This window comes from Hemitrygon akajei, chromosome 2 (assembly GCF_048418815.1).
Source record: "Hemitrygon akajei chromosome 2, sHemAka1.3, whole genome shotgun sequence".
NCBI classification, from domain to species: domain Eukaryota; kingdom Metazoa; phylum Chordata; class Chondrichthyes; order Myliobatiformes; family Dasyatidae; genus Hemitrygon; species Hemitrygon akajei.
The window spans coordinates 108,606,751-108,621,320 of record NC_133125.1 but is presented as its reverse complement, the minus strand read 5'-3'; the positions used below and the strand labels follow the sequence as shown (position 1 = coordinate 108,621,320).

At 41.3% G+C, this 14,570-nt stretch overlaps 1 protein-coding gene across 1 annotated transcript in view; it reads left to right on the top strand.

Annotated features, from left to right (window-relative positions):
* Nucleotides 1-9,781: 9,781 nt before the first annotated feature.
* dnajc3a (DnaJ (Hsp40) homolog, subfamily C, member 3a) overlaps nt 9,782-14,570 on the top strand; it is a 74,114-nt gene continuing 69,325 nt past the window's right edge. Inside the window, exon 1 of the mRNA XM_073027107.1 lies at nt 9,782-10,134. Within this exon, the coding sequence (XP_072883208.1) occupies nt 10,053-10,134 (82 nt within the window). The 5' untranslated portion in view covers nt 9,782-10,052. The remainder of the gene's footprint in view (nt 10,135-14,570) is intronic.

The window sequence follows — 14,570 nt, the reverse complement described above, 5'->3', positions numbered from 1 at the left end:
AGGCAACCATAGCTGGGGTCCATGCAGGTGCCCATAACTGTACCTTGGGTTTAGAGGAAGAGGGAGGAGCTGAAAAAGAGATAGTTGAGTGCGATGACTAGTCCGCCAGATGAAGGAGGATGGTGGTGGAGGAGATCTGGTCAGGTCTGTAGGTTAGAAAAAAGCAGAGAGCTTTAAGGCCTTCCTGATGGGGGTGGAAGTACACAGGGACTAGATGTCCATAGTGAAAATAAGGTGATCAAGGCCAGGGAAATGAAAGTGAAGTGATGGAGAGTTTATGAAGTGTCACAGGTAGAGATTTTACCTATCTCCTGCCAGTTTGAACTCCCCCACTTTCTTATTCTGACTCCTGTCGTATTTATTTCCAGTCCTGATGAAAGATCTCAGCCCAAGATATTGACTGTTTATTTCCCTCCATAGAGCCTAACCTGCAGCGCTTCTGCAGTGTTTTGCTTGTTGCTCAAATCTCTCTTATGTTAGCTGTGGCAGGGTTTACATGCTATAATGTGCTACAAAATGAATTCAGGCTGCATAGCTGACAACAGCACATCCTATCCCAATAAACTCAATGTTTCAATGCAGTGGCTTTGACATCCACCATCATGAAGGACTTTGAGAGACTAGTCATGGTATGCATTAACTCCAGCCTACCAGACAACATTGACCCACTGCAACACATCTACTACCAAAACATTTCGATAGTGAATGCCATCTCCCTGGCCCTAAACCATCAAGTCCAAAGTAAATCATTATCAAAGTACTATATTTTACCGTATAATACTCTGAGATCCATTTTCTTGTAGGCATTCACATTAGAACAAAGAAATACATTAGAATCAATGAAAAATTGTCAACAAAGGCTGACAAACATCCACTGTGCAAATACAACAACAACAACAACAACAACAACAACAATAATAATAATAATAATAATAATAATAATAATAATAATAATAATAATAATAATAATAATAATAATAAATGAATAATACTGAGAACATGAGATGTAGAGTCCTTGAAAGTGAGTTCATAGGTTTTGGAATCAGTTCCTTGCTGAGGTAAGTCAAGTTATCCACGCTGGTTCAGGAGTCTGATGGTTGAAGGATAATAATTGTTCCAGAAACTGGTGGTGTGGGACCTAAGCCTTCTTCCCAATGGCTCCAGTGAGAAAAGAGCATGGCCTGCATGGTGAAGCCCTTGATGATGGGTGCTGCTTTCTCGTGGCTGTGCTCCATATAGATATGTTCAATGGTTTAGCGAGCTTTTCCTGTGATGGACTGGGCTGTATCCACTACTGTTGTAGGCTTTTCCATTCGTGGCTGGTGGTGTTTCCATATCAGGCCATGATGCAACCAGTCAGGATACTCCCCACTGTACATTTATAGAAGTTTTTTAAAAAATGTGTAACCTTCTAATAAAGTAGGTGTATGTATTTATATATATGGCACATATGTGGTGGACTCAGGACAGGTCTTCTGATATGATAATGCCAAGGAATTTAAAGTTACTGATCCTCTTCACCAATAATTCCCTAATGAGGATTGGCTCATGGACCTGCAGTTTCCTCCTTCGTAGTCAATAATCAACTCTTTAGTTTTGCTGACATTGAGTAAGAGCTTCTTGTTGTGGCACCATTCAACTAGATTTCAATCTCCCTCTTAAATGCCAATTCATTACCACCTATGCTGATGGTGATTGTGGAGGAGATGGTGTTGCCAACCCAAACTGACTGGGCTCCGCAAGTGAGAAAATTGAGGAGCCAATTGCACAAGGTGATATCGAGGACTAGGTCTTGGAGCTTATTGATTAGATTTGAGGGGGACGATAGTGTTGAATGCTGAGCTGTAGTCAATGAAGAGCAACCTGATGTGTGCATCTTCACTGTCGAGATGTTCCAGGGTGACTGAAGAGCCAATGAAATGGTGCCTACTGTTGACTGGTTGTGATGTTAAGTAAGTTGGTTCAGATCCAAATAACTCTTCAGGCAGGAGTCGATATGTTTGTTAACCAGCCTCTCAAAGCATTTCATCACAGTAGGCGTAAGTGCACCTGGATGGCCGTCATTGGGGGGCAAGTTAGCATATTCTTCTTAGGCACTGGGACGATTGAAGCCTGCATGAAGCAGCTGGGTACTTCAGACTGCCAAAGGGAAAGATTAAAGATGTCAGTAAACATTCCAGCCAGTAAATTAGCTCAGGTCTTCAGTACTCGGCCAGCTACACCATCTGAACTAAATTCTTTCTGCGGGATCATCCTTGTGAAGAATGCTCCCACGTCAGCCTCAGAGACTGAAATGACAGGGGTTGGGGGCTGTGGGAGTTTATGAAAGTGCCTCCATGTTCTCTCAGTCAAAGTGAGCATAAAAGGCATTGAGCTCATCCGGGAGGGGACATATTTTGCTTTGTACAAAGTGACAGCATTTAATTCCTGCCACTGTTGGGCATCCTTCTATGATCCAGTTTTGGTCCAGAATTGCCACCTATGAGATAGTTTTCCGAAGGTCATAACTGGATCTCTTGTACTTTCTTTGGTTGCCACACCTGAATGCCACTGATCTAGCCCTCAGCAGATTGTGGATCTTTTGGTTTATCCAGGGCTCCTGGTGATTTTGTCTGTGAGTGTCTTTATAAAGTTCATGACAACTGTGGTATACTCATTCTGGTCTTCTGATGAGTACTTGAATGTGGCTCAGTCCACCAACTTGAAGCAATCCCATAGCCACTCCTCTGCCTCCCACAACCACCTCTTTATTGTCCTTACCTCTGGCACCTTGCTCGATAGCCTCTGCCTGTATGTCTGACAGCAAGATGATCAGATATCCCGAAATGCAGTCTAGGGATTTTAATGGCACTGTAGCAGTGGTCAAGTGTGTTGGAACCCTTAGTGCTGCTGGTGATGCACTGATGGTAATTGGGCAGAGATTTCTTCAAGCTAGCCTGATTGAAGTCCCCAGCAATGGCATGAAAGGCGTCAGGGTAGGGTATTACTTGGTTGCTAATCACTCAATACATCAAATACTTGTTTAACATCTGTCATTGATGGTATGTAAACTGCAGTGAATTCTCTCAGAAAATAGTACAGTCAGCATTTAATCATTAGATATTCCAGGTCAGGAGAACAAAAGTGAACTATGCTAAGTTCATGAATCACGCCCCACCGTTTCTTGCATAGTATGAATACTAAGGTAGTGGGAAATGTTATGAAAAGGGGGATCTTAGGAGTACAGGTGCATAGTTTGTTGTGTTACGAACCCCGTAACTGGGTGACTTACCAGCAAAGATAGAGACGTCCGTTGAAGTCTGATGATACTATTTTTAACAGTATTTATTAGTAAAAATACACAAAAATAATATCAATGCAAATATACAGATAATATACGGCGTCAAGACTAAACCTAAAAGTGCGGGTATAATAATAATCAATAAGAAATAAGCTCTATCATTGTCTAGGGGATAATGTATTGTGCGATGGAAATATAAAGTTCACTGCAGTTCCACAAGCTGCCGTCTTTTGGTTGTCGCTGTGTTGCAATTGTTGGAGAGAGAGAGAGAGAGAAAAACTTGCCGGCTTTCCTTTATGATTTCGATCCGTCAGGTGTCTCGTTGTCATGGCCATTCAAGTGTGACCTCTCCTTTAGCTAAACCGTTCTTCCGTGGTGAGCTCGCCACCCAGGCAAGGGAGGACGCACACAAGCCCCCACCGGCTTTTGCTATAAAACGCTGTCACGGGATTTCTAGCATTTCTCCTGGTGCGTCTAAAGGGGTGTTCCCCAGACCCCTCTTTTATCCTTACTCACGGGGTCTCAGATGTCAATCAGGTTGGGATGATGCAATCCCTCAACCAGACCACTCTGGTTGTCCCCTGAGGGGTTTCAATGAATAGTACAGTACTCAATACACAATCCCTTCTCCAAGAGACAATGGCAGTAATCAGTGGTTCTGTTCCACTGATGTCAGGAGACATTCCAAACCTTGTGGATTCTGCGTCTCTCTCTCTCATGATGTGTATCTCTCTCATTTCCTGAGTCCCAGACCCGCAATAATAGCGATCTTGCGATTCTCAAAAAGGAGGGGGCGACTTTGTACCCTTCAGCCCCTCAGAGTTGCTCCACCTTCATAACAGTTGAAAACAGCATTACAAGTAGACATTTAGAGGCCTTTATCAGTCATGACATTGGTTATAGGAGCCAGGACATTATGTTGCAGCTGTTTATGTCATTTGTGAGGCTGCACTTAGACTACTGTCAACAGTTTCGGTCATCCTGTTGAAGGACAGAGGTAGCTAAATTGGAAAGAGTCCAGATTTACAAGGATGTTTCCAGGGCTTAGTTTTAGGGAGAGTTCGGCCAGGCTCAGCGTTTATCCATGAAACATCAGAAAATGAAGGGCAACCTCATAGGAATGGTTTTAGTTATTAAAGTTTAGATATAGTGGACAGAAACAGTCTTTTCCCCAGGTTATGGGAATCCAGAATAAGGGGCATAGAATTAGGATGAAGGGGAAAGATTTAAAAATGACTGGGGAGGGGCAAACTTTTCATGGGTGATGGGTGTATGAAATAAGCTGTCTAAGGAAGTAGTTATTCAGGTATCAGAGGCAGTGGTTATTCACTTTTGGGGACACTGCAGCTTATGTTCAATGTATTATTTACTTTTCTGTACTATTTGCTCAGTTTGTCCTCTTTGCACATTTGATGATCGTTGGTCTTTGTTCTGTGTTGTTTTCCATGGATTCTATTGTGTTTTGTTGTTTTGCAGTGGTTGCAAGAAGAAGAATCTGAACTTTGTACATGGTATACATACTTATATAATAAATTTGGATTTAAACAATTGCATCATTTTAGAAGCACTTGGATGGGTTCATCGATGGGAGGTGCCTGGAAATTGGGACAAGCTAGGTGTGAGAATGTGAAGAGGGTAAGGGGTACGTGTAGAGGGGGTGGGCGAGGGGTAAGTGTAGCAAAATATGTAGACAGGATAAGAGAGAGGTACTTATGTAAAGTGGCAGGCTTGTAGGAAGAGCAATGCTTGAACAAGGGAGACTACAATGAGATGAGGGAGAAGTTGGCTAATGTGGATTGGGAGCACAGGCTATTTGGTAGGACAGTTGAGGAACAGTGGAATACTTTCAAAGAGATTTTTCACAGTGCCCAACAAAAGTATATTCCAGTCAAAAGTAAGGACAGTAAGTGTGGGGAGAGCCAGCCTTGGATAACTAAGAAAATAAAAGATAGTATTAAATTAAAAGCTCATGTGTATAAAGTCGCAAAGAGTAGTGGGAGACTGGAGGATTGGGAAAACTTTAAAAAGCAACAGAGAACAACTAAACAAGAAATAAGGAAATGGAAGCTAGAGTATGAAAGTAAATTAGCACAAAATATAAAAACAGATACCAAAAGTTTTTATAAATATATAAAGCAGAAGAGGATGGCTAAAGTCAACATAGGTCCCTTAGAAGACGATAAGGGGAAATTGATATTGGGTGATATGGAAATGGCTGAGGCACTGAACGACTATTTTGTGTTGGTCTTCACGGTGGAGGACACGTCTAATATGCCAAAGAAGGATGTTATGGACAAAATGGGAGGAGAGGGCCTCAATAAAATCACCGTCACTAAAGAGATAGTGATGAGTAAACTAGAGGGCCTGAAGGTAGATAAGTCCCCTGGACCTGATGAGATGCATCCCAGGGTGCTGAAGGAATTAGCAGAGGTTATAGTAGACGCATTGGTAGTCATTTATCAAAACTCTCTAGACCCTGGGCTGGTCCCGGCAGATTGGAAGACAGCAAATGTCATGCCACTTTTTGAAAAAGGATGTAGGCAAAAGACTGGCAACTATAGGCCAGTTAGCTTAACATCTGTAGTCAGGAAAATGCTTGAAGCTGTCATTAAGGAAGAAATAGCGAAGCATTTAGAAAGGAGTGTTTCCATTAGACAGACGCAGCATGGATTCAGAAAGGGCAGGTCCTGTTTGACAAACTTACTGGAGTTCTTTGAGGACATAATTAGTGTAGTGGATGGGGGGGGGGGGGGGAACAGGTGGATGTCGTATATTTGGATTTCCAGAAGGCATTCAATAAGGTGCCGCACAAGAAACTTGTAAATAAGATACAGATGCATGGAGTCGGAGGAAGTGTATTGGCATGGATAGTGGATTGGTTAATGGATAGAAGGCAGAGAGTTGATATAAATGGGTGTTTCTCCGGTTGGCAGTCTGTGGTGAGTGGGGTGCCGCAGGGGTCAGCGCTGGGCCCGCAGCTGTTTAACATTTACATTGATGACTTGGAAGACGGGGCTGAGTGTAGCATAGCAAAATTTGCTGATGACACTAAACTGAGTGGAAAAGCAAATTGTACTGAGGATGTGGGGAATCTTCAGAATACAATGTTGGTAAATGCGAGATCATGCACTTTGGAAGGAATAATAGAAGAGCAGATTATTATTTAAATGGTGAAAGAATGCAGCATGCTGTTGTGCAGAGCAACTTGGGAGTGTTTTTGCCTGAATCCCAGAAAGTTGGCTTGCAGGTACAACAGGTTATTAAGAAGGCAAATTGAATGTTGGCCTTCATTGCTAGAGGGATTGAATTCAAGAGCAGGGAGGTCATGCTGCAACTATACAGGGTACTGGTGAGGCCACACCTGGAGTACTGTGTGCAGTTCTGGTTTCCATACTTGAGGAAGGATATACTGGCTTTGGAGGCAGTGCAGAGGAGGTTCACCAGGTTGATTCCAGGGATGAAGGGGTTAACGTATGAGAGATTGAGTCGCCTGGGACTATACTGTCTGGAGTTCAGAAGAATGAGAGGGTATCTTACAGCAACATACAAAATTTTGAAAGAGATAGATAAGATAGAAGTAGAAAAGCCAGGATAAATAATGTTACTTACCAGTTACAAATGTTAACAAGGTTTACCCCTTAGTAATAATGATCAGTTAAGCACAAAGAGAATCTGTATTTGCTAAGTGCCTTTATTGCCTCAGCTAAAAAGCATATGAATTTACATAATCGAATACCTGTGTGCACACCTGCTAAATTTCCCTGCCTTTCCATAAACACACAAAGAATAGAGAAGGTGATACCTGGGAAAGAAGTCTATGCTGGCCAGGTGTTCCTTGTGGTTCCAATCTAATCTCCAAATGTATGACGTTGAGGTATTCCACATCCGCGATGGTTGGCCTCTGGAGAGTTGTTGCAGCCTGTGCTCTCAGAATATTCCTTTCTTCACCAGTTCAAATGTTGCACTTTAACCTTGTTGTCTCAAGGTCACCCGACCGACCTGTGTCACCTCCTTATTGGCTCTGGTCCAGGACTACAAACAGTATTGTTCAATGGCCAATGCCCTCAGCCTCATGCCTTTTGTTCTTTTCACCATTGACTGGTTCAAACCAGGTGACCTAGACATTGAGCCCATCAAAATTACAGATTACAGCTCAGCAGAAATCTGGATCACCTCAATGCCCAACCTGCTTGGTGGTCACCCATTCACTTTCTTCCTACATACTCGTAAACTGTAGTGTGATTGTCACTTTAACCATGCTCTCATAAAATCTTGAGCCTTGCAGATGCACCATGCATATGACAACAAAGGCAACGTAGCTTAAGATGCACTAGTCAAGCCTAAAAATATACTTTTATGAGGGTGGATATTGAATCAATAAAACAAGTAGTCCTGGATGGAGTTGAATTTACTGAGTGCTTCAGAGCTACATTTATCAAAATAGGACATTTAATAATTTTAAGGAAAGAGGGGGGCAGTTTAAAAACATTTTGTGAGGCAAGTTTATTTTAACACAGAAATTGCTAAGAACCTGGAACATGTCACCAGGGTGGTGGTAGATGCAGATATGATAGATAGGTATGGACAATATGCAAGTATAATAATAGTTTGGTTAAGCATCATGGTTGGCACAGGCATGGTGGGCTGAATGATCTGTTCCTGTCGTGTACCATTGAATGTTCTAAATTGAGTATGTTCCAAGGGAAGATATAGGAGTACTCAGGAATATACAGAAAATAACATAGGAATTTTGAAGAAATGATTCACTTGCCACATAATAGCCTGCTTCTTACTACACTTGTAGCCATAGTATTTATGTAGGTAAAGTTATACTCAGTGGCAACCTGCTAATGTTGATTGTTGGGGTCATGACAATGGCAATACCGGTGAATATCAAGGGCCCTGATTAGACACTTTCCATTGGAGATGGTCAGTGTTTCATAATATTGTAATGCAGATGAAAGTTGCCATTTATCATCCCCTATTTAACTGTGTAACTAAATAGTATAATTCCTTCCAATGTTTTCACATCAATGTCATTTGAGACTTTCAGGTCAGATAGTAAGTATACCCTCAAGCGAGCACTTCTTACACAGTGCGGGGACTTCAGGCTCTACAGGTTTCCCACAAGCCAATTTTTTTTCAAGAAGTGAGTTCAACTGCTCAAGTTCATGCTGAGGATTATTGAGGATGTGGCACAGTTGGATTCACTGCAGGAGATAAGAATAGCTGAAATGAACACTTCATCTCAATGTCAGATAAAGTTTAGAGCTGAAGTGACTGGACACTTGGAAAGGGTCAGGAATACTGGAATCCTCAGAGTACAGTGCTCACACCAAAAGCTAATAAACTGGTTGCAAGTTAATTGTGTAAAATAAAAGGGTGTGGTTATTGAGGTTGATTGCAGGTGCACAGAAACAGAAATAAGACAGTATATTGGCAATAAATCAGCACAGGATGTTACTCACTGCAATCGATCCTATTGATCTTCTGCACTGATCAAAACTAGTCAGTTATTTTTCTACTGAGTACATCAGTCTCAGATATTTCAGTTTTCAACGAATAATTATCACTCTCAGCAACAATTTGCTGAAGGAACTCAACAGGTTGAACAGCTTCTGTGGGGTGTGGTAAGAAATTTTCTGATTGAGTACACAGAGTTTTACTTTTGATTTCCAGCAGCTAGTTACATTTCATTGGAAAGTTCATATAAACTTCACTTGCTCCTCCTCCTGACAGTCCTGCCTTTACATACTTTGCAGAACCATCCCTTTTGATATTCCTTCAGACATTTTACCTTCTGTTTTTCAATTCCCTCTTCCTGGGCCTTTTCTGTAGCTAAGTCTTGATAGGGTTCCTTAAGAACCATAACTAAGGATCAAATATATGATTCCAAGATCTCAGATTGCATCACTTCCAGCATTTTGCAGTCGACTGTTGGGAGGCCATCTTCAACTGGATCAGAGATGTCCAACGCTGCTACAGTATTTGTTACTTCCCATTTAATATGGACCGTGGTACTTCGGTACTTCATCGGGATAACATGATCCAAATTTCACAGGATAAGCTGCAGGTAATTGGTCTCTATGAACGTCCACCAATGTGATGAAAGTGTTCTGGGTCCGAGGGCGGGCTTTTTAAACCGAGGATGGGGGGGGGGGGGGTCTCTACAAATTACCCGATTTACCGAGCATTTGTGGTGCTTTCTGTTTAATTTCCATGTACTAGTGTTTTTAATGAAAAAAAAATATTGTTAAAGTATAAGGAAAATAATCAAAAATGCTTGTTCTGTTTCCGGAAGAATGAATTACGTGGATAAAAGTTGCAATAAACCACGTTTTTTTTGGTGCACTTTCCTCATCCTCATAGGACCACGAAACGTTTGATATAAGGATAACGTGTGCGCACTCATTCGGAGCTCCACGTCTTGAATATTATACATGGTGGGCGGGACCTTGACCGGTTCCCGTCGAATCAAATCAGTTCTTGCCTGCTTGTCCAATCAGAGCAAACCACGATTGATCCCGAGAAATTTCGCGTCGAAGTTAAGGTTTCGGGGCAGGTTGTCGCTTCACGTTCGAGATCCGCACAGGGGATTATTATGTCAGGTGGATGCTGAAGCTCTGCTGAACTGCCGGATGCCTTAGGGGGCACGGTGGGCGCGAACTTGTGGTGACACCGCGGGAAGGAAGCTGGGAGCCGGATCCGCTGCTGGCGGGTCTCAATCGGAGCTGGTTGTCGGAGGCTCTAGGCCGTCACCTTGGCGGACAGGATGGTGGCACCGCGAGCGTGCTTGACTAAAGTGTTGTCCTATTTCCCCTTCCTGTTGGTCCTCCTTGATCTCCAGTGCGAAGGTAAAGAGGATGAGGGAATGTCATTTGTGCGGAGGGCGAAGGGTGGGCCTTTACCGAGTTCTCGAGATAATCTGCGTTATTTACCCAAACTTTGTCATTCATTCCGGTCGGCCCTACACTATTTGCCCTCCAGTTCACCAAGTTATTCTACTCTTGATCTAAAACTGAACGTGTGTCATGAATGTTGTAGGCCCGACATTACACGAAACCTGGGGGGGGGGGTCATTTTGCTGAGAAGTATTAACGTATTTTCATGCTTTCAAGGAAGTATGTCCTAATATCGGGATTGGGGTAACTGAGTTTTCATTGACCATTTATTGGTCTACTCTTGCAACACGTAACTACAATTGTTAATTGTTTTGATCCTAATATATAGATTCCGCAGCTGAAAACAGACAATTGATTTGTTAACTGTTCCTCCTATTCTCGGATAAATGCGTGGAGGAGTTTTTGTACAGCTATGGGTATATTACAGTGAAATGGGATGAATTGGAGAGCTCTATGTTATCATTTGGTAATCACTCTATTGCATATTAATTGTTCCCAATTTTGAGGTCTCTGTTAAAAGTGTGAATAGCCATAGAACAATACACCATGACCTTTGGCCCAAGGAGTCCATACTGACCATGTTATGCACCCAGCTAGTCCTAATTTCCCACTTTAAGCCTGTATCCTCAAAAGTCCGCTCTTCTCGCAGAGTAGACTTGATGAGATGAATGGTCTAATTCTGCTCCTGTGTCTTATGCCTGTATAACATTAGGATTTGAGAGGGCTTGATGGCCATGGAGAATGGGGCTGAGAGGGATAATAAATCATTCATAATGGAATGGTAGAGCAGACTTGATGGGCTGAATGGCCTAATTCTGCTCTTGTGATCCATGTGCCTATCAAATTAATCCTTAAATGATATGAGTCGCAACCAGTTCCTCTGGCAGCTTGTTCTATATACCTGCCGCTCTCTGCTTGCCGGGGAGAGTTGCTCAAGTCCCTTTGAAATCTTACCCTAGATCTCTGTGCCTTAGTTTAGGTACCCTAGGGAAAGGACACATTATTCACCTTTATGCCCCTCATAATTTTACAAGTTTCTATAAGGTCTCAGTTTCCCAAATTCTTGATTGAATGTTTATCAGTCTGAAACATTAAATGCTTCTCTCTTCATGATGCTGCCTGATATGATGTTTCTATTACTTTCAGTTTGCACCAATTGCATTTTTTCTTGGTTGCCTAGACTTTCTCTCAATCTTGATCACTCCTTAAACAAAATAGTCTTAACTATCTCTGTGGCAGTATATTTTGTTCCAATATTAATTTTAGATTTTTCTCCATTAGTGGTGTGTTGAAATAATTTTAAATTAACAGGGAAATCTATGCACAAACTAGTAGAAAATTAAACAGCTTGGTTCATGCCTTTTACATTTGGTCAGGAAATTTAAAAAATTTGTATAAAAAGTGGACGTTTATTGCCCTTGAGGAAATGGTCAGCCACTCCTGGTAGTAGATAAGGGTACGAAATGCCACATTATCATCATTATACTTAAAATTTGATCCTTTCTTTTAAAAATAATATGAATTAGAACAATTGGTTTGTCAATATTTGCAGATTTTTCATACAAAATGAATAAATGAAGTGGAAATGAGTGCAAGTCATATGGTCTCTTCAACATGCCATTTAGATCATAATTGATTTTGTCCTCAACTACATGTTACTAACCAATCCCAAATCCCTTAATTTCATTGGAATCTAAAAGGCCATTGCCTGGAGATTTGAGTAAACACAGCAGCAGGAATCCATAGCAGTCTGCTGTCAAGAATTTCAAAGATTCACAATGCTCTGAATAAAGGAATTTCTCCATATTTCAGCCCTAAAAAGAACCACCTCATTAAATTAAGATTGTGTCTCCCCTAATCAGGGAAAACTAAAAGTGAGCATGAACCATGTTGTGCTTCTTTCCAATATTAAATATTTTATTGAGACAATTGTAGCAGGTTTAAGTGATGAAATATCAGCAACTAAAACCTAGATAAGAATACACAATTTGAGAAAACATCAAAATTTGCAGCAACATGGTTGCTTATTTGTTCTTCTGCTTCAATAAAATTTCTTAAAACTGAAATAATGCACCCACATCTGTGTTTGTAAATTTGTTAGAATGTGGATTTAATAATAATGATTAATTATGTTATTATAGATTTCCCGAGGCAGTAAAATAAAATAAGAAATAAAAGGGAATGAAATGGGTGATGCAGGAACATGCTACACTCAAATTCAAAGTAGATTTATTGTCAAAGATCATGTACGTCACCATGTACAACCCTGAGATTCATTTTCTTGCGGGCACATTCAGTAAGTCCAAGAACCATAATAGAATCAGTGAAAGACTGAACCCAATGGGTTGTTGCAAACAAGCAATGTGCAAAAGACAGTAAGCTGTGCAAATGCAAAAATAAATAATAATAATAAATAAGCAACAAATACCGAGAGCATGAGATGAGTCCTAGAAAATGAGTCCATAGGTTGTGGGAACAGTTCACGTTCCCAAGCTGCCTTTTTGTGTATTGACTTATGCATTCCACACTACAATCTCTGGTGAGTGCATTTTCCCCATATTACATATACAGGTTTCCCCCGCTATCTGAAGGTATAGCGTTCCTATGAAATGGTTTGTAAGCTGGAATGTCGTAAAGAAAAGAAGCAATTACCCATTTATTTATATGGGAAAAATTTGTGAGCGTTCACTGGCCCTGCAGTTGTACAGGGCCCTGGTGAGACCACAGCTGGAGTATTGTGTTCAGTTTTGGTCTCCAAATTTGAGGAAGGACATTCTTGCTATTGAGGGACCAGGTTACTGTCGATGCAATGCTCCTCAGACAGGATGAAGAGGTCAATACTCCCCAATGCCATTAGGCTTTACAATTCAACTGCCAGGACTTAAGAACTTTTTTTTAAAGCTATTATTAATGCTTTTTGAGTTAGTGATTTAGATGCATATCATATTATTACTGAGTTAAGTATTGTATGTAATGAGTTTTTGCTACAACAAGTGTATGGGACATTGGAAAAAATGTTGAATTTCCCCATGGGGATGAATAAAGTATCTATCTATCTATCTATCTATCTATCTATCTATCACTTCATACACTAGAGCTGCAAAGTGTAGGCACAAGTCTGGATAGTGACCTCAGGAGCATTGTTGCTGCTGGAGAAGATTTCATGGCCAAAATATTGAAAAGAAGCTACAATTGTTCATATATTCAGTTAATGAATTAAATGCAGTGTGATTACTTTGCTTGTTTATTTTTTAAACACTGACCAGATTATCACCCAATAATTTACTCAGTTTCCCAAATTCTTGATTGAATGTTTATCAGCCTGAAGCATTAAATGCTTCTCTCTTCATGATGCTGCCTGATATGATGTGTAGGTTCACGAGGTTGATTCCTGGGATGGTGGGACTGTCATATGTTGAAAGATTCGAGCGACTGGGCTTGTATACACTGGGATTTAGAAGGATGACAGGGATCTGATTGAAACATATAAGATTATTAAGGGATTGGACATGCTAGAGGCAGGAAACATGTTCCCGATGTTGGGGGAGTCCAGAACCAGAGGCCACAGTTTAAGAATAAGGGGTAGGCCATTTAGAACAGAGTTTTGGAAAAACTTTTTCACCCAGAGAGTTGTGGATCTATGGAATGCTCTGCATCAGAAGGGAGTGGAGGCCAATTCTCTGGATGCTTTCAAGAAAGAGTTAGATAGAGCTCTTAAAGATAGCGGAGTCAAGGGATATGGGGAGAAGGCAGGAACGGGGTACTGATTGTGGATGATCAGCCATGATCACATTGAATGGTGGTGCTGGCTCAAAGGGCCGAATGGCCACTCCTGCACCTATTGTCTATGACCCAAAAAATAACCTACCAAATCATGCCAAATAACACACAAAACCTAAAATAACAGTAACATATAGTAAAAGTAGGAATGATCTGATAAATACACAGTCTATATAATGTAGGAATACTTTTCTGCAATTACTGCAGTACTATCCACCGCAGTGAAAATCTCACGCAAGCAGTCTCGGCAGAAACATATGGCGCAAGCGCTCCCGGCAGAAGCACTCTTTCCAGTAACCTTTAAGCTACGAAGCTACCAAGTAACACATAAAAATACACAGCCTATATAAAGTAGAAATAATGTATGTACAGTGTAGTTTCACTTACCGGAATCGGGAAGACACTGAGCACACTGATGATGGTGTGTTAGGCTGAGTCGTCAGAGGTTGGGGTGGTGGGAGACTGGGGTGTCATCTAATTGTCGTCTGTTTCCATCAGGGCAGGCAGGTCACCTTCTATGTCTGCCTGCCTCGATGTCAAAGGTTGAGTTTCGTCGTCTGCTGTGGCTGATGTGGAAGGCTTGAAAAACAACAGTATGTTTGACTGCT